This window comes from Mesoplodon bidens (assembly GCF_964165515.1).
Source record: "Mesoplodon bidens genome assembly, chromosome: 4".
Classification (NCBI taxonomy): Eukaryota; Metazoa; Chordata; class Mammalia; order Artiodactyla; family Ziphiidae; genus Mesoplodon; species Mesoplodon bidens.
The window spans coordinates 138,836,653-138,856,049 of NC_138160.1; the positions used below are offsets into that span (position 1 = coordinate 138,836,653).

At 45.9% G+C, this 19,397-nt stretch overlaps 1 protein-coding gene across 3 annotated transcripts in view; it reads left to right on the plus strand.

Moving 5' to 3' along the window:
* Window positions 1-19,397, plus strand: part of LOC308616854 (uncharacterized protein C19orf44) — a 23,034-nt gene continuing 3,637 nt past the window's right edge. For all 3 annotated transcript variants that reach the window (XM_081233311.1, XM_081233312.1, XM_081233313.1), the window contains exons 1-6: window positions 1-82; window positions 4,043-4,808; window positions 6,200-6,521; window positions 10,607-10,680; window positions 15,826-16,243; window positions 17,952-18,047. In XM_081233311.1, coding sequence (XP_081089437.1) covers window positions 4,044-4,808; window positions 6,200-6,521; window positions 10,607-10,680; window positions 15,826-16,243; window positions 17,952-18,047 — 1,675 coding nt within the window. In that variant the 5' untranslated portion in view covers window positions 1-82; window position 4,043. The remainder of the gene's footprint in view (window positions 83-4,042; window positions 4,809-6,199; window positions 6,522-10,606; window positions 10,681-15,825; window positions 16,244-17,951; window positions 18,048-19,397) is intronic.

Sequence of the window (19,397 nt, forward strand, 5' to 3'; positions counted from 1 at the left end):
TGCCGGGGTCAACGGTCCCTTCTGGCCCAAGAGTCCGGCCGAGAGCGGTGGCGGCCTCCGCGGAAGGACTTCGTGGGAGGAGGTTGGCGGGGTTGGCTGGGCGGTGGCCGGGCTTAATGCCCGGGCTCGGGAGAGGAGTTGCAGGGGAACGGGACGCGCTCCGGGGCTGGGCAGGTCGGGCGGCGGGAGAGCGGCCTAGCGCCTCATTTTCCCCGTCTGGGGCCCTCTAGCGAGCGTGATACGATGTGGGTCGCTCCAGGCCTGGGGGAAAAGCTCGATGGTCTGAGGGGCGACTGTGTTTTCAAATTTTGGTTTATTTATTTTTAACAACTTTATTGATAATTCATCTACATAGCATACAGTTCACCCCTTCTAAGCGTACAGTTCCCGTTATTTTTAGTAAATTTACCAAATGGTGCAAACATCACTACCATCCAGCTTTAGAACTTGTCAGTCACCCCAAGTGTATCTCTCCTGCCCCTTTGCAGTCTATCTCCGCTACCACTCCCAGTCCCAGGCAACCACTGATGGACTTTCTGAGTATATAGATTTACCTTTTCTGGACGATCCTTATAACTGGAATTATACAGTGTGTGTTTTTTTTGCATCATCTGGTATTTTCCCTTAATATGGTGTGTTTGACGTATATGCGTGTTGTGTGTGTCATTATTTGTTCCTTTTTATTACTGAATAGTATTTCATTTATGGATGGACTTCAGTTCTCATCCATTCACTAGTTAATGGATATTTGGGTTGTTTCCACTTTGTCTATTATGAATAAGAACTATTATGAACATTTGCATACATTTCAGTTATCTTGGGCTTCATGGGAGTGGAATTGCTGGATCATATGGTAACGATGTTTAACTTTTTGAGGAACTACCAGACCGTTTTCCAGTTTGTCAGCTGCGTCATTTTATAGTCTCCTCCAAAGGGGTATGAAGGTTCCAATTTCTTCACGCCCTCCGCCAACCATTTGTTATTTTCTGTAGTTTTGATTACAGCCACCCTCGTGGGTATGAAGTGGATCTTATAGTGGTTTTGATTTGAATTTCCCTCATGGCTGATGTTGAACATCTTTTCAGGTGCTTATTGGCCATTTGTAGTTTTTTTTTTTTTTTTTTTTTGGTGAAATATCGGTTCACATCTTTTACCTATTGGTTTATTTTTAGTTATGTGTTTTTAAAATACATCTATTTCTGAAACTAACACAATATTGTAAATCAACTGTACTTCAATAAAAGTTTTTTAATTAAAAAAAGTATATTTTAGTTGTGGTAAAATGTACATAACATGAAATTTACCCTTTTAAACATTATTGATTTATTTTAAAAATTATCTTATTTTATTTTACTTATTTATTTTGGCTGCACCGTGCAGCTTGTGGGATCTCAGTTTCTGGAGCAGGGATTGAACCCGGGTCATGGCAGTGAAAGCCTGGAATCCTAACCACTAGGCCACCAGAGAAATCCCTTCTTCTTAAAATTCTTTTTTAAAAAATTATTTATTTTATTTAATTGTTTTATTAAAAAAATTTTTTTAAACCTAGGGAAACTTGCAGAAGAACTCGATGCCAGAAAACCTGGCCTGGTGGTCAGGCTTTTCCTTTGACCCACAGAGTGCCCTGGGCCTTGCCTACAAAAATACTCACAAAGATAGCTGTTGATGTTGTTCCAGTGCTTTCTACTTCCCCTTCACCATGTCCTTCCAGCTAAAAGTTAGTCCGTTATGCAGGTAGTCCAAATACTGTCATTACTGCTATCTAAATTTTATTGTATGCTTATTCCATGCCCCACACTGAACATAGGAATCCTGTGAGGCTAATAGTTATTATTCCCTTTTTACAGATGAGCAAGCTGAGGCACAGAGTGGTTAAGTAACTTGACCAGGATCACTCACACTAGGAATTCTGCACTGTTTCTGTTGGGTGTGATTTTTGATTCATTGACTCCTCTGGTCAGGCCTGTGCTGGGCACTCTTAGTACATGGGGTGGTTAAGGTGGGGATGAGCAAGCAAGCACACTAGTCAGAGAAACAGACAGTAAAATAATAAAAATAATTCATTCTTGTACAGAATCTTAGGGGCCGGGTTAAATGCCTTGCACAAAATATTTGAACTCAGCTTTGAAAGGTATATAAGATGTAGGGTAGCCAGGTTTAACAAATCAAAATACTGGACACCCAATTGAATTTCAGTTTCAGATAAACAACAAATAATTTTTTAGTATAAAAATATTTAGGGCTCCCCTGGTGGTGCAGTGGTTAAGAATCTGCCTGCCAATGCAGGGGACTCGGGTTCGAGCACTGGTCCGGGAAGATCCCACATGCCATGGAGCAACTAAGCCCGTGTGCCACAACTACTGAGCCTGCGCTCTGGAGCCCGCAAGCCACAACTACTGAGCCCGCATACTGCAACTACTGAAGCCCGCGTGCCTAGAGCCTGTCCTCTGCAACAAGAGAAGCCACTGCAATGAGAAGCCCATGCACCGGAACAAAGAGTAGCCCCCACTCACCGCAATTAGAGAAAGCTGCACACAGCAACGAAGAACCAAAGCAGCCAAAAATAAATAAATAAAATAAATAAATTTAAAAAAATTTGGAACATTACCTTTTAGGATAAAAATATTTGGGTCATACTTATATTTTTAAAATTATTTGCTATTTATCTGAAATTCAAATAACTGGGTGTCCTGTATTTAGTCTGGCAATCCCAATAAGGCTGTTTTCCAAGTGGACAGAGTGGGGGAAAAAAAAGGCTTTTTGGGGTCTCACAGTAAATTTTTTTAAATAAAAGTAACAAATGGCCTTGCTAAAACATTCAAACAGTATAGAGCTGAGGCATGGTTCTGCACCTTTTCTGCCTCACAGATCATTATGCTGGAGACATTATTATGCACACAGATCTCCCCCATTCCTTTTAACAGCTGCATAGTATTCCATTGTCTGCCTGTGGTCATCTGGACTTCATTGGGCCTGTATGGATGGGATCAGGATTCTTATGAGTACAAACAATGCTGCCAAGACATCCCTTGAACATACATCTCTATGGGCATTGTAGGGAAATTCCCAGACGTGGAATTGTGGTGTCACAGGGTCTGTGCATTTCACATTTTCATTGCTGTTGCCAGGTTCTTCACTAAAGGGCCTGCAGCAAACACACACCTATGCCATATTTTTCCATTTTTTTAAGTCTTTAAAATCTTTTGAAACCTTGGTAAATCTTGGAGTGAATTGTTCATATTCCTTCAGGGGCACATGGGAACTCTGAGAATATGATGAAAACACTGGCCCTTTTTCCCCAGAAAACTACACCAGCACACACATACAACACATGGCCGACCTTTGGTGGGGGCGTCTATGTCTGTCCATAGCCCCCATCCCTGCTCCCAGGGCAGTAGTTCTCACACTGTAAGTAAAATAAGATTTCTGGGGAGCTCATTAAATATACAGATTGTGTTTCAACAGCTCTTTTTGAGAGAACTGAGGACACTTGGATAAAGGAGAAAACCAGACTTGGGGTGCAACTGGGTGATAGGACTCACTCGGAGTAGAGGTGGGGTAACTGGAGAGGCAGTGAAGCACTGTAGGGGCGAGTGGGACCTTTGGAATTGGCCTGAGCTTTGAATTTGGCTCTGTTACTCGCTGGCCAGGTGACCTAACCTGTGGAGGCCTTCATTTCTTTCCTCTTCTCTATGAAAGAGGCATGACAACGACCAACTCTCAGTGTCGAGTGAGGATTAAATGAGATACTGTAGCTCTGAGCAGAGTGCCAGGCATACTGCTGGGCCTGAGAAGCACTGGCTCTCGTCTTTAATATGTAACGTGTCTCACTTAAGACCTGGCCTTGAACGGTATAGTTCAATGATAACCTACCAGGTGTCTTACTATTTTCGTTGTCATCATTGGGCTTGAAGGGGAGGCTCTGGCCAGATGGCAAAGGGGGATGTGGCCTCTCCCAGGTGGTGGGAAGCATTGAGGGATTTGAATGTGCAGTCTGAACATCAGGTATTCTTACTGTAAGTTTTCTTTCTTCACTCCCTAGAATGGCTTCAATAAGAAAAACCAGCCGTACCGTGCGTGATATCTTTGGTGACTTCAGTGATATTTCCTTAGAAGATTCAAAGATGGGAGAAATCCAGAACTTGGAAATCAGTAGAAGTCTTACCAAAATAGCACCCGGTCCGAGCAGATTTCTAAAAAGAAACCAGACTATGGATGGAAAACACTTATTCCCAAAAGAGAATGCTTTCCTGGGGAGTGGGCCCTGGCTCTCTTCAGGTAGAGCTTCGACCACTGCCTCGAAGATCAGGGCCAACGCTGCGCTCACAAGGCTGGCCCAGATAGAAACCAAGATCAGGAACCGGAAGGTGCAGTTGGATTTGTCTGACGTGGAATCTGACCTGAAGACCTCTGAGGACTGGCTTCCTAGCAGAGCAGACGAAAATCCCCCCAGAAGGACGGTTGACCTTTCTTCACAGAACACAGACAAAACCTCCCAGAAACAGGCCCTTGAAATTCCTGTCCCTGAGAGTGACATGCCGAGTGGGAGGGTCAGTAGGTTTCTAAAGAAGAGAGAAGCACCTGTGGAAAAGATATCCCCTGAAGCACATGTTGGGAAAGAGAGGGATTTTCAAACACCCAAAGAGAAAAAACCTCCTAGAAGACTGGATTCTCCAGACAGTGATGAAGAGGAAATGAAAGAGTTGCTGGGAAGCTTGATGGAATCTTCTAGCGAAAAAGAAGCATCCACAAATCAGGGTTTCACCAGCACCAAAGTCAGTGAGAAAGAACAAACAAAACTAGTCTCGGTAAGGTTTGCATGTATTTATTTTGTACTTGTATGTACTTTGCATTTGTACCTTTCTGTCATAGCACTAGAGACTTTTGAAGAGAGCCATCACCCGTAAACACTTCAGAAAGTGTTTGATGAGGAGAGGTTGGGTTTCAGCCAATCACGGGTACCCATTGCTGGGCTGCTCTGTAAGGGACAGGATTTGGGACACGTCAGGCAGTTTTGCACTCTGGAGCCTCGTAACTGTATACACCCCAGGACAGCACTTTGTATGACTGATCCAACACCAGCTGTGATCACTGCCATTGGTGATCCATGCCTACTTGTTGGTTGTACCACACAGGAATCACTAACTTGGGAAGGCTGCATTTCCATTTTCCAACTGTTCAATGCAAATGAACAGTTCAGTGGCATTTAGTGCATTCACGATGTTGTGTAACCACCACCTCTGTCTAGTTCCAAAACATTTTCATCATGCCAAAAGGAGACCCTTACCCAGTAATCCCTCCCTGTTTCCCCCTCCCCCAGACCCTAACAACCACTAATCTGCTTTCTGTCTCTGTGGGTTTGCCTGTTCTAGACATCTCGTGTAATGGAATCATACAACCTGTGGCCTTCTGTGTCTGATTTCTTTCCCTTAGCACGATGTTCACAAGGTTCACTCACATTGTAGCGTGTGTCGGTGCTTCATTCCTTTCTATGGCTGAGTAATATTCCATTGTGTGGATGGACCACATTTTATTTATCCATTTGTCCATTGATGGACATTTGGGTTGTTTCTGCCTTTTGGCGATTGTGAAGAGTGTACAAGTATCTGTTTGAGTCCCTGTTTTCAATTCTTTGGGTTTATACCTAGGAGTTGAACTCTTGGGTCTTGTAGTAATTCTGTGTGTAACTTATTGAGGAACAGAGAAACTGTTTCCCACAGTGACTGTACCATTTTACATTCCCACCAGCAGTGTATGAGGGTTCCAATTTCTCCACATCCTCACCAACACTTGTTATTTTTTGGGTTTTTTTTTTTTTTTTTTTGGTTATAGCCATCCTAGTTGGTGTGAAGTGATGGGAAGGCTGCATTTTAAGGGGAAAAATCTGCATATTGATTTTGACTCTGTTGAAGATCCATGTTCTCAGGGGCCTTAGTTTAGAAAATGTGTAATTAACAATATGTATTTGAAAGCAAAGTGATATTTCTGATTATTTGTGGAGTATGTCTAATCCCAGTATTATCTTGTCTAAATGTTGTACCTTGACTTCCAGAGATGAGGAGAAAGGAGAGAAAGGGGCAGAGAGGGATAATGATTTGATCACCAGGACTCATGCTCTCCACCAGCCACGATGTCCGATGATAAGGACTTACGTAGCATATGTTTGGTAATTTCCCTTCTTTTGTTTCCACCAAAGTAGGATCAGATCCCAAATCAACTGAGAGTCCTTTCGCTGCCCAGGAAGGATCTTTCAGGCTCAAAGCCATTTCCGACATCACGTCTGCCAACCTCACGGTCAGCAGGTGGGACCCTTCACAGTGCTGGCTCGAGAACTCGCTCCCCACAGATTCCCATTTCAGAGGACACAGCCTCCCACACGGCATCACTTTCCATCCCCAGCGCCTTTCTGAAGTCCGTACCCTCGACAGTGGGGGATGGCAAGCTCTTGTCCTCCTCGAGAAGGGGTGAGGCTGGGCCTCAGGATGAGTCTCCCTCAGAAGCCGCCGATGAAAGTCTAAAAGGTAACCCTCGTCCCTGCGCAGAGTTGTCACCCCATGGCAGGAAGGGCAAGACCGCCTCTAGGATCCCTGGCCTGGTGGTCAGAGGGTATTGTCATGAGGGGTGCGAGTCACACCCTTGGCTACGTCAGATTGTTTTGTTCTGTCTTTAAAGCCTTCTTCTAGTAACCCTACCCAACGACAGAGCAAAAACAGAAATCCTTCTAGAGCCTCGTGCAAGAGGGCGGCAATGCAGTTTTCCTTGTTGTAAAAGAGAAATTTGCTTCCTTTCCTTTTTAAATTCAGAAAAAGAAACCAATCTCTAACCAGTCACAAACTTTTCTTTTTATAAATTTATTTATTTATTTTTGGCTGCGTTGGGTCTTCGTTGCTGCGCACAGGCTTTCTCTAGTTGCAGCGAGCAGGGGCTACTCTTCATTGTGGTGCGTGGGCTTCTCATTGTGGTGGCTTCTCTTGTTGCAGAGCACAGGCTCTAGGCACGTGGGCTTCAGTAGCTGTGGCCCGCAAGCTCTAGAGCACAGGCTCAGTAGTTGTGGCGCACGGGCTTAGCTGCTCCATGGCATGTGGGATCTTCCCAGACCAGGGCTCGAACCCGTGTCCCCTGCATTGGCAGGTGGATTCCTAACCACTGAGCCACCAGGGAATTCCCTCATAAACATTTTTATTATTTCACCATCATTCAACGTGATTTTTATTTTAACATTGTATGTATTTAAGAAAGAGCAGAAAGAAAAAAGATGTGCAGCCAACATTGATTTCTCCCATCTGGGGTGCCTGATCATCAACTCTGAGTTAAATAACTGTGTCTTGAGTGCCTGCTGTGTGCCAGTACGTGCCAGCCATCGTGGTGTCAGGAACAGGATGACAAACAAGCCAACTCGCCCCTGCCCCCAAGTGCCAGGGTGATCCGTAGCCTGTGAATCAGTTGTAGGGGAGGAAAAATAGCTTTTTCCTTGTGTCCTTCTGGGTTCTTGGCTGGGGCTCTGTGACGAAAGACAGGTTAACAGGAGAAGAGTGTTCAGATATTAAATAAATATTTCATGTACGTTTTATGTGACACAGGAGCCTTCATAAGGAAATGGAAACCTGAAGAAACGCTAGGTTTGATGGGGAGTAGAATAGTTGTGGGATAATGTGATAGATGGAAGGATATGAGCCAAGGGTAGTAGATGAGGGGAGATGTAGTTGGGGTTGCTCAGTGTCCCCCATCTTGGACATAAGGATGCTCCTTTCCTCCAGGTAGAGGGAAGGCATATCTTCTTACCTGAGGCCTTACGACCTGATTCAGGGGAGAAGGTCGGGGAGTCCTTGCAGCCCCTGCTGTGTCTCAAATTCCTGCAGGTCAAAATATTCAAGATGCCAAGGTACCACCACGTTGGGGGCAGGGAGGAGAAGCACGGCCAACAAGAGTCCCTGCCACGCGCCCTTGTGAGGGTTGGAGAAGGCAGCGAAACGGGCTCACGGATGTGAGGAAATCCCTTTGAGCCCCCTCAGAGGCCACCATCGGCCGGATGCCGTTTGGCACCTCACTGATCGGTCTCGTATCTTTGGGCCCAAGGGGCTGGTGAGTGGGTGTCCACGCCAGCCTGGCAGGTGTGGGTGAGAAGGTGGGTATAGCTGGCAGGCAGGCACCAGACCCAGGTTCCTGCCCTCCTGGGCTGCCCATCCAGGCTGCCCCTCAGCCCTCGCTGCTGGCCTGGAGGGCCCCCTCGGTGTCCAGACCCCGCCTTCCCTCATTCTGATGCAGCCTCACAGGAGGCACGTAGCAGGGAGTGGTGAGTACAAGTCTGAGTTTGGGGTCCAGAATACCTGGGGTGGACATCCTTGCTCCATCTCTTTCTGGCCGTGCAGCCTCAGGCTCTCTGTGCCGTGGTCTCCTCATCTGTAACATGGGGCAGAGCTGTGTCAGTGAGCTGGTGCCTGTGGAGTGCCTCACTGGGGCCTCCTGCTCAGTAAGCGTGTGCGTGTCCAGGTTGGCTGATGTGACAATAACGTCATTCCTCAGCCAGTGACAACACTGTTCTGGAGAGCTCGTCCACAGTCTCCTGCAGTGCCTTGGCCCGAGCCGGCTGGGATGGCTTAGTTCAGAGGCTTTGTCCATGAACGTATCTCTGGACTTACGTGTCCAACACTCACTGTGGTAACTGGGAGTGTTAGAGGAGCTCGGAGGCGGGGGCGAGACCCTCATGCTAGAGTGACGAGCTGGGCTTTGATCTGGGTCTTATGCCGCCGGCAGCCTGGTGTCTGGGGCTGCACTCAGCTGACTTTTGCAAAGAGAGTAGACGGCTCAGTCTTCCATCTCCTGCTCCTCCCCAGCGCTGTGCCACCTGCGGGAGGGCCCTGCTCCCGTCTGCTCTTGCTAACTGTCCCCTGCCTGTCCCTAGAATTGGGGGTCTCATCCTGCCTCCTCAGGGAGACTCATCCCTCCAAGCTAGCACGTGCCCTCCGTGGAAGCCTCTAGACACCTTAGGCCCCCCTCGGAAGTGTCTGTTCAACTCAGCCATGATTGGATCATGTACCTGCTTGAGTTTTGAGGCCCCGCAGGGTGGACCCCCCCACCCTCCCCATCCTCAGGTGCGTGCGCACATGCACGCACGCGCGCACACACACACACACACACACACACAGCCTCTGTGCCTCGGGCCTGAAATGAGCCACGTGATGGGGTCCCTATGAATACTGGCAGCCGGTCGGCCTCCCCCATCCTGGGGAGGAGTGGGCTCACATACTGATGGGGCAGAAACCTGCTGGGACACCCGAACTGCGCAGAGCCTTCCTGCTCCTGAGTAACCTGCACCCAAGGCATTTGGGCGCTGGCGACTGGCCAGCTGGCGCCAGAGTTAAGTGCCCTTAACTTGCTTTAAATGAGAACTTAGGATGAGGTGCCAGTCCCCCAGCGGAGGGCCCCCCTCTCCTACCTCAAGCACACGTGTCACTGGGCGTCCTTCCTTGCATCATGATCATCTCCTCTGTCTAGGCCAGGGGCTGAGAGGTCCGTGGTCTGTGTTTTGTTTCTTTGTTTTGCTTTGTTTTTTTGGCCTCACTGCTTGTCCTGTGGGATTTTAGTGCCTTAGTTCCCCAACCAGGGATTGAACCCAGGCCCTTGGCAGTGAAAACGCAGAGTCCTAACAACTGGGAATTACCCCATCGTCTGTTGTTTTTTTTTTTTTTTCTTTGCACTGGGTCCCGCAGATCCTGTGGCCAGACCTGGTGTCAGCTCCTCCTTCCCCAGCCAAGTCTCCAACCCCCTTGAGGTTATAACTCCCTCCTCTCAGACCTCCAGGGCCCCTGAACACATGTTCACAATACTTGGCTCTTCTTTTATTTAAAAAAAATTTTTTTTAAATGTTTTATTTATTTATTTTTGGCTGCATTGGGTCTTCATTGCTGCGTGCAGGCTTTCTTCTAGTTGTGATGAGCAGGGGCTACTCTTCGTTGCGGAGCACGGGCTTCTCATTGGGGTAACTTCTCTTGTTGCAGAGCACGGGCTCTAGGGCGCGTGGGCTTCAGTAGTTGTGGCTCGTGGGCTTAGTTGCTCTGTGGCATTTGAGATCTTCCTGGACCAGGGCTCGAACCCATGTCCCCTGCACTGGCAGGCGGATTCTTAACCAGTGCACCACAAGGGAAGCCCAGTCGTCTGTTTGTATGAATAAGGTTTTTTTTTTTTTTTTTTTTTTTTGGCTGCACTGCGCGGCATGTGGGATCTCAGTTCCCCGACCAGGGATCGAACCTGCATCCCCTGCTTTGGAAGGCTGGATTCTTAACTGCAGAACCATGGGGGAAGTCCCTATAAATAAAGTTTTATTGGGACACAGCCATACCCATTTGTTTACACATGGTCCGTGGCGGCTTTCGAATCATGAGGGCAGAGCTGAGCAATGGTGACAGAGACAGACTAGCCCAAAAAGCCAAAAATATTTACGACCTATCCCTTTAGAGAAAAAGCACTTGGATCCCTGGGCTCGCTTTCTGAGGACAGGGACTGCACGCCTTCCGCTCTTCCTGTCCCTAGCACTTAACCCAATGCCTACAACAGGATGGTAAACGCATGTGGAGTAAATATTGGCATGTTATATTTTTGATTACAGATTTGAGAATAAACATTTTATCCCTTGATGATCTGGCTCCAGCTGTCAGTGAGAAATCAGACTTGGAACAGAAAGTAAGTACAAAAAACTGATTTTTTGTTTTAGGTCTTTGGGTAGAACGGCTTACAACCATTATGCCTCATTTAGGTCAGTGGTTCTCACCTGGAGGCGATTGCTCCCCTAGGGGACACTTGGCGATGTCTGGCAACACTGTGGTCATGACTGGGGTGCAGGGTGCTACTGGCAGTCAGTGGGTAGTGGTCAGGGATGTCCTGTGCCAGTGTCCCGTAATGCATAGGATGGCCCCCGCTGCAAAGAATGTTCATGTCTCAAATGTCAGCATGCCATGGGTGGAGACCCCTGATTTAGGTAATAACAGGATAGAGCTACTTAACATATGGGAAGATTAAAGCAGATCCCACTTAACTTCCCCACAACAGTACCTGCACTAACCTGTACTTGTTGCATTGCCCCGTGGTGATTCTTTCTGTATTAGTAACCACCTCATTATCAATGCATGTTTTGATAATACATAATAATGACACTTTAACAGATTTCACCCATGTGCCAGCTACACATGCTCCCAGCATCAATGCTAAGTGCAGCAGCCTTGTGCTGAAGGGTTTCAAGAGTTCTGCTCAAGGAAACACAAGAGAAGGAAAAGACCTACAAAAACAAACCCAGAACAATTAAGAAAATGGTAATAGGAACATACATATCGAAATTACCTTAAACGTAAATGGATTAAATGCTCCAACCAAAAGACATAGACTGGCTGAATGGATACAAAAACAAGACCCATATATATACTGTCTACAAGAGACCCACTTCGGACCTAGGGACACATATAGACTGAAAGTGAGGGGATGGAAAAAGATATTCCATGCAACTGGAAATCAAAAGAAAGTTGGAGTAGCTATTCTCATATCAGACAAAATTGACTTTAAAATAAAGACTATTAGAAGAGACAAAGAAGGACACTACATAATGATCAAGGGATCAATCCAAGAAGAAGATATAACAATGGTAAATATTTATGTACCCAACATAGGAGCACCTCAGTACATAAAGCAAATGCTAACAGCCATAAAAGGGGAAATCGACAGTAACACAATCATAGTAGGGGACTTTAACACCCCACTTTCACCAATGGACAGATCATCCAAAATGAAAATAAATAAGGAAACACAAGCTTTAAATGACACATGGACTTAACTGATATTTATAGGACATTTCATCCAAAAACAACAGAATACACTTTCTTCTCAAGTGCTCATGGAACATTCTCTAGGATAGAGCATATCTTGGGTCACAAATCAAGCCTTGGTAAATTTAAGAAAATTGCAATCATGTCAAGTATCTTTTCCGACCACAACGCTATAAGAATAGATATCAATTACAAGAAAAAAACTGTAAAAAATACAAACACATGGAGGCTAAACAATACGCTACTAAATAACCAGTAGATCACTGAAGAAATCAAAGAGGAAATCAAAACATACCTAGAAACAAATGACACGATGTCGCAAAACATATGGGATGCAGAAAAAGCAGTTCTAAGATGGAAGTTTATAGCAGTACAATCCTACCTCAGGAAACAAGAAAAATCTCAAATAAACAACCTAACCTTATACCTAAAGCAGTTAGAGAAAGAAGAACAAAAAAACCCCCAAAGTTAGCAGGAGGAAAGAAATCATAAAGATCAGATCAGAAATAAATGAAAAAGAAATGAAGGAAATGATAGCAAAGATCAATAAAACTAAAAGCTGGTTCTTTGAGAAGATAAAACTGATAAACCATTAGCCAGACTGATCAAGAAAAAAAAGGGAGAAGACTCAAATCAACAGAATTAGAAATGAAAAAGGAGAAGTAACAACTGACACTGCAGAAATACAAAGGATCATAAGAGATTACTACAAGCAACTATATACCAATGAAATGGACAACCTGGAAGAAATGGACAAATTCTTAGAAAAGTACCACCTTCCGAGACTGAACCAGGAAGAAATAGAAAGTATAAACAGACCAATCACAAGCACTGAAATTGAGACTGTGATTTAAAATCTTCCAACAAACAAAAGCCCAGGACCAGATGGCTTCACAGGTGAATTCTATAAAACATTTAGAGAAGAGCTAACACCTATCCTTCTTAAACTCTTCCAAAATGTAGCAGAGGGAGGGACACTCCCAAACTCATTCTACGAGGCCACCATCACCCTGATACCAAAACCAGACAAAGGTGTCACAAAAAAAGAAAACTACAGGCCAATATCGCTGATGAACATAGATGCAAAAATCCTCAACAAAATACTAGCAAACAGAATCCAACAGCACATTAAAAGGATCATACACCACAATCAAGTGGGGTTATCCCAGGAATGCAAGGATTCTTCAGTGTATGCAAATAAATCAATGTGATACACCATATTAACAAATTGAAGGATAAAAACCATATGATAATCTCAGTAGATGCAGAAAAAGCTTTTGACAAAATTCAACACCGATTTATGATAAAAACTCTCCAGAAAGTAGGCATAGAGGGAACCTACCTCAACATAATATAGGCCATATATGACAAACTGACAGCCAACATCATTCTCAATGGTGAAAAACTGAAACCATTTCCTCTAAGATCAGGAAGAAGACAAGGTTGTCCACTCTCACCACTATTATTCAACATAGTTTTGGAAGTTTTAGCCACAGTAATCAGAGAAGAAAAAGAAATAAAAGGAATCCAAATCAGAAAAGAAGAAGTAAAGCTGTCACTGTTTGCAGATGACATGATACTTTACAAAGAGACTCGTAAAGATGCTACCAGAAAACTACTAGAGCTAATCAATGAATTTGATAGAGTAGCAGGATACAAAATTAATGTACAGAAATATCTTGCATTCCTGTACACTAATGATGAAAAATCCAAAAGAGAAATTAAGGAAACACTCCCATTTACCATTGCAACAAAAAGAATAAAATAGGGCTTCCCTGGTGGCGCAGTGGTTGAGAGTCTGCCTGCCGATGCAAGGGACATGGGTTTGTGCCCCAGTCCGGGAAGATCCCACATGCCGCAGAGCGGCTGGGCCCGTGAGCCATGGCTGCTGAGCCTGCGCGTCCGGAGCCTGTGCTCCACAATGGGAGAGGCCACAACAGTGAGAGGCCCGCGTACCGCAAAAAAAAAAAAAGGAATAAAATACCTAGGAATAAACCTACCTAAGGAGACAAAAGACCTGTATGCAGAAAACTATAAGATACTGATGAAAGAAGTTAAGTATGATACAAACAGATGGAGAGATATACCATGTTCTTGGAATGGAAGAATCAACATTGTGAAAATGACTACACTACCCAAAGCAATCTACAGATTTGGTGGAATCCCTATCAAACTACCAATGGCATTTTTCACAGAACTAGAACAAAAAATTTCACAATTTGTATGGAAACACAAAAGACCCCGAATAGCCAAAGCAATCTTGAGAAAGAAAAACAGAGCTGGAGAATCAGGCTCCCTGACTTCAGACTATACTACAAAGCTACAGTCATCAAGACAGTATGGTAGTAACACAAAAACAGAAATATAGATCAATGGAACAGACAGCCCAGAGATAAACCCATGCACATATGGTCACCTTATCTTTGATAAAGGAGGCAAGAATATACAATGGAGAAAAGACAGCCTCTTCAATAAGTGGTGTTGGGAAAACTGGACAGCTACACATAAAAGAATGAAATTAGAACACTTCTTAACACCATACACAGAAATAAACTCACAATGGATTAAAGACCTAAATGTAAGGCCAGACACTGTAAAACTCTTAGAGGAAAACATACACAGAACACCCTATGACATAAATCACAGCAAGATCCTTTTTTGACCGACCTAGAGAAATGGAAATAAAAACAAAAATAAACAAATGGGACCTAATGAAACTTAAAGGCTTTTGCACAGCAAAGGGAACCATAAACAAGACAAAAAGAAAACCCTCATAATGGGAGAAAATATTTGCAAATGAAGCAACTGACAAAGGATTAATCTCCAAAATATACATGCAGCTCAATATCAAAAAAACAAACAACCGACTCCAAAAATGGACAGAAGACCTAAATAGACATTTCTCCAAAGAAGATATACAGATTGACAACAAACACATGAAAGATGCCCAACATCACTAATCATTAGAGAAATGCAAATCAAAACTGCAATGAGGTATCACCTCATACCGGTCAGAATGGCCATCATCAAAAAATCTAGAAACAATAAATGCTGGAGAGGGTGTGGAGAAAAGGGAACCCTCTTGCACTGTTGGTGGGAATGTAAACTGATACAGCCACTGTGGAGAACAGTATGGAGGTTCCCTAAGAAACTAAAAATAGAACTACCATATGACCCAGCAATCCCACTACTGGGCATATACCCTGAGAAAACCATAATTCAAAAAGAGCCATGTACACAATGTTCATTGCAGCAGTATTTACAATAGCCAGGACATGGAAGCAACGTAAGTGTCTATCGACAGATGAATGGATAAAGAAGATGTGGCGCATATATACAATGGAATATTACTCAGCCATAAAAAGAAATGAAATTGAGTTATTTGTAGTGAGGTGGATGGATGTAGAGTCTGTCCTACAGAGTGAAGTAAGTCAGAAAAACAAATGCCGTATGCTAACAAATACATATGGAATCTAAAAAAAAAAAAAGGTTCTGATGAACCTAGGGGCAGGACAGGAATAAAGATGCAGGCGTAGAGAATGGACTTAAGGACACGGGGAGGGGGAAGGGTCAGCTGAGAGTAGCTTTGACGTTTACACTACCAAATGTAAAATAGATTTTACATTTATTTTACATTTATCCCTTGTGGGAAGCAGCCACATATCCCAGGGAGATCAGCTCGGTGCTTTGTGACCACCTAGAGGGGTGGGATAGGGAGGGTGGGAAGGAGATGCAAGAGGGAGGGGATATGGGGATATATGTATGCATATAGCTGATTCACTTTGTTATGCAGCAGAAACTAACACAACATTGTAAAGCAATTATACTCCAGTAAAGATGTTTAAAAAAAAATGTTCTGCTTACGATACTCAGCCTGCCTAAATCTAGGAAGGACAACGTGGACCCTCACCTCCTGGGCCCTTGGGGTGCCCTCATTCTAACGCAGTGGTATTCCGAGCTTGTTGGTCATTCGAAAACACTTTCCAGTGACCTCTGCCATCCTTTGTTTTAGAAAGAAGGTCAAGGGGAAAAGGCATCCAGCAAAAGCCCCTGGGCTGGGGCCGCCCCCTCTGGAAGCGAGATTTCTGAGTGCCTGAGCCAGCGGTCCGTCTCGTCCCCTGGACCCAAGGGCACTTCTAGCCTGGGGTCAAAGTCTCAGGAACATACGGCCAGCACAGTGAGCTCGGCTTATTCGGATGATTTTGAAAAATCCCCCAGTCCAACAGCATCTGAGTCGATGCCCCATTCTGAGGAGTCTCCTGACAGGACGCTGGCGACTCGGTCTGAATTTTCTGCAAGCCTGAAGACAGACCTTCCTCCACCAACTCCCAAGTCTCAGAAAAAGTTGGCCAAGGGTGTTACAAGAGTCATGGTGAAGGAGATGGCTGTGCAGACCCTCGATCCCGCCTTCACCTACCAGTGGGCTAAGGGTAAGCGTGTTGGTTGGAGGAGGGAGGGGCAGGCCGGCCAGAGGCAGCGACAGGCAGGAACCCTGGGGCCAGGAGGTCTGGGTTGTCGTCATTAGTCAGCTGGGGGGACCTCAGCACCCTGTTTCCTCTCCCACAGAAGAGGGGGCTCCTTGGGTACTCCTCACTGTCTTCCAAGCTCTAAAACACTGAAAGGTTTCAAACCAAAGACTAAAGTAGTGGTTCTCAGCTGGGGTGATCCTGGCCCCAGGGGACAGGCATTGGCAAGATCTGGGCGATGGGAAGTCTATGGGTGGAGGCCAGGGGTGCTGCTCGACATCCTGCAGTGGCCAGGACGGCCTGGCCAGAGAGTGACCCTGCCCCAAATGTCAGTGGTACCCAGGGTGACAGGAACCGCCTTCCGGGACAGCATGTCCTCAGGCACTTTGTGGGGCCCCAGCATGGAGGCTCCAAGGGCTGCTGTGTCGCCCATCTGGCGGGTTGTCTGAACTCACCGCGTTTGTCGGTGGATTCTCTTCTGGGGTGCAGCAGCCACTGCTCATCTTTTCTCTTGTCCCCAGCATTGGTCTTGGCCCTTGCGGATGGAAAGGTCGCTTTCTTTTAGCGAGTCTCCTGCTCCCTTTTCTTGTCTAGACAACACCCGCAATAGGGACAGAGCTTGTTTCCAGACTGTGCGCTGGGGTGCGGTTCTCCCTTTGTCTGTTCATTTGGATTTGGAGGGCTTAGTCATACATCCCCCGGGACCTCACACCTGGCTGGGGGCGTGACTGTTCTGTTTCTCAGGGAGGAAGGTCAGTCAGACGAGCCAACTCAGATCGCTAGAAGGTGTTCAAGGGGATTTTAAACCCTGGTTCTGTGTCCCTCTCCAGTTCCTCCTGCTGCCTTTCTGACAGCCTAGCCTGTGGGCAGCAAATGTGCCCATTTTTGTTTCTTTTTTTTTGCAATTTAAAGAGATGGACACGGGGTGGGGGGAAGGGTAAGCTGGGACGAAGTGAGAGAGTGGCATGGACATATATACAGTACCAAATGTAAAATAGATAGCTAGTGGGAAGCAGCCGCATAGCACAGGGAGATCAGCTCGGTGCTTTGTGACCACCTAGAGGGGTGGGATAGGGAGGGTGGGAGGGAGGCGCAAGAGGGAGGAGATATGGGGATATATGTATATGTATAGCTGATTCACTTTGTTATAGAGCAGAAACTAACACACCATTGTGAAGCAATTATACTGCAATAAAGATGTTTTTTTAAAAAGTGAAAAATAAAAAATAAAGAGATGCTTTCATAAAACATTGGTGGTGTTGATTTCCTAGACGCGGCCTGACTTTGAAAGGAGGGAGAAAAAAGGCAGCGTAAATCAACCAGCCAGTTAGAATCCAGGGAACATTCCGAAGCCCTCAAATAGCTGTGGAAGGAGGGCAGAGCCAGGGGAGGGCACGATGCCACAGTTGTCAGCCGCGCTGAGCTGTGGTGACCACTTCAGCCAGCACACCTGACTTGTATATTGAACAGGGAGAACCTACCAGAAAGATGGAGGCAGGTTTGGGAAAATTTTAAAAGGGGGAACGGTTAAAAAAGCAAGGAGGGTGGCCATCACATTCAGAAAGAGAAAAGGACAGATTCATGTAGCTTATTTCAGCCTCATACCTGTTGATGCGAAAGTCATTGCTCTGAATCCTGCCCACTCACCTCTCCCCCTTTGTCCTTGGGACAGCGGCCGGCATAGCGGCCGTCGGACCAGCCCTGGGAGGTGCCTACGTGGACCCCTCGCCCATCGCCAGCCACGTCATCAGTGCGGACGCCATAGAAGGTAACAGCCCAGCTCACCTTGTGGGTCCCTTAGGTCAAGGACACCAATGTTGGACAGAACAGGAAGGCTACCAGGAACATACCTATGAGCCTTCCACCCCAACAGGGCCATCTTTATTTTGTGTGTTCCCCTCAGAGCCTTTCTGTCCAGAATCCATAGGTGTTTTCCTCTGGAAGACACTCAGCCAGTACTGAGCGGCCCAGCCCTGTGGACACGACACTTGCCTCCTTGCTGAGTGTGGGAGAGTCGTGGGGCCCTGGAGAGGCCCAGCCCAGCCTCGGGCAAGAGGAAGACGCCCAGCAGCCACCTTGGGAAACCCAGTCTGTGTCAGGTCCCGCAGGGCTGCTGATGACTCGCATCCGTCTAGAACCTGCTTTCTTCCCCCCATTTCCATTTTCTTAACATTTTTAGAAGATGAAGATATTAAAATATCTTTGGTTGCAATAAGTGAAATATTTATATCCTTAAAAAAAAAACTGTTTTTAAACACAATATTAACCTCAACGATTTTTCCATGTTACTCTGTAGTCTTCGTAATGATCATTTTTAACAGTTGCAGTTATTTTTTTTAATTTTTAAATTTTTAATTTTTTAATTTTAATTTTATTTTTTGGCTGCGGTGGGTCTTCGTTGCTGAGCGGGGGCTACTGTTCGTCGCGGTGTGCGGGCTTCTCATTGCGGTGGCTTCTCTTGTTGCGGAGCATGGGCTCTAGGCACGCCGGCTTTAGTAGTTGTGGCACGCGGGCTCAGTAGTTGTGGCTCACGGGCTCTAGAGCACAGGCTCAGTAGTTGTGGCGCACGGGCTTCGTTGCTCCGCGGCACGTGGGATCTTCCCGGACCAGGGCTCGAACCCGTGTCCCCTGCATTGGCAGGCGGATTCTTAACCACTGTGCCACCAGGGAAGCCCTGGTTGCAGTTATTTATTTATTTTTTTTTTGCGGTATGCGGGCCTCTCACTGTTGTGGCCTCTCCCGTTGCGGAGCACAGGCTCCGGACGCGCAGGCTCAGCGGCCATGGCTCACGGGCCCAGCCGCTCCACGGCATGTGGGATCTTCCCGGACCGGGGCACGAACCCGTGTCCCCTGCATCGGCAGGCGGACTCTCAACCACTGCGCCACCAGGGAAGCCCTGCAGTTATTTTTAATTGTACTTTTATTTAGTTAATTATTATATTTTAATTGCATTTTAAATTATTTTAATTATGTGTTTAAAAATTCATAGTGTAAAATTTACCCTCTTCCCCATTTTTAAGTGTACAGTTCAGGAGTGTTAGATTCGCACTGTGCGGTTGCAGTTTGGGGAGCCATGTCACTGGCCTTCTTTCCTGGTGTTGGACGCTGAGGTTGAGGC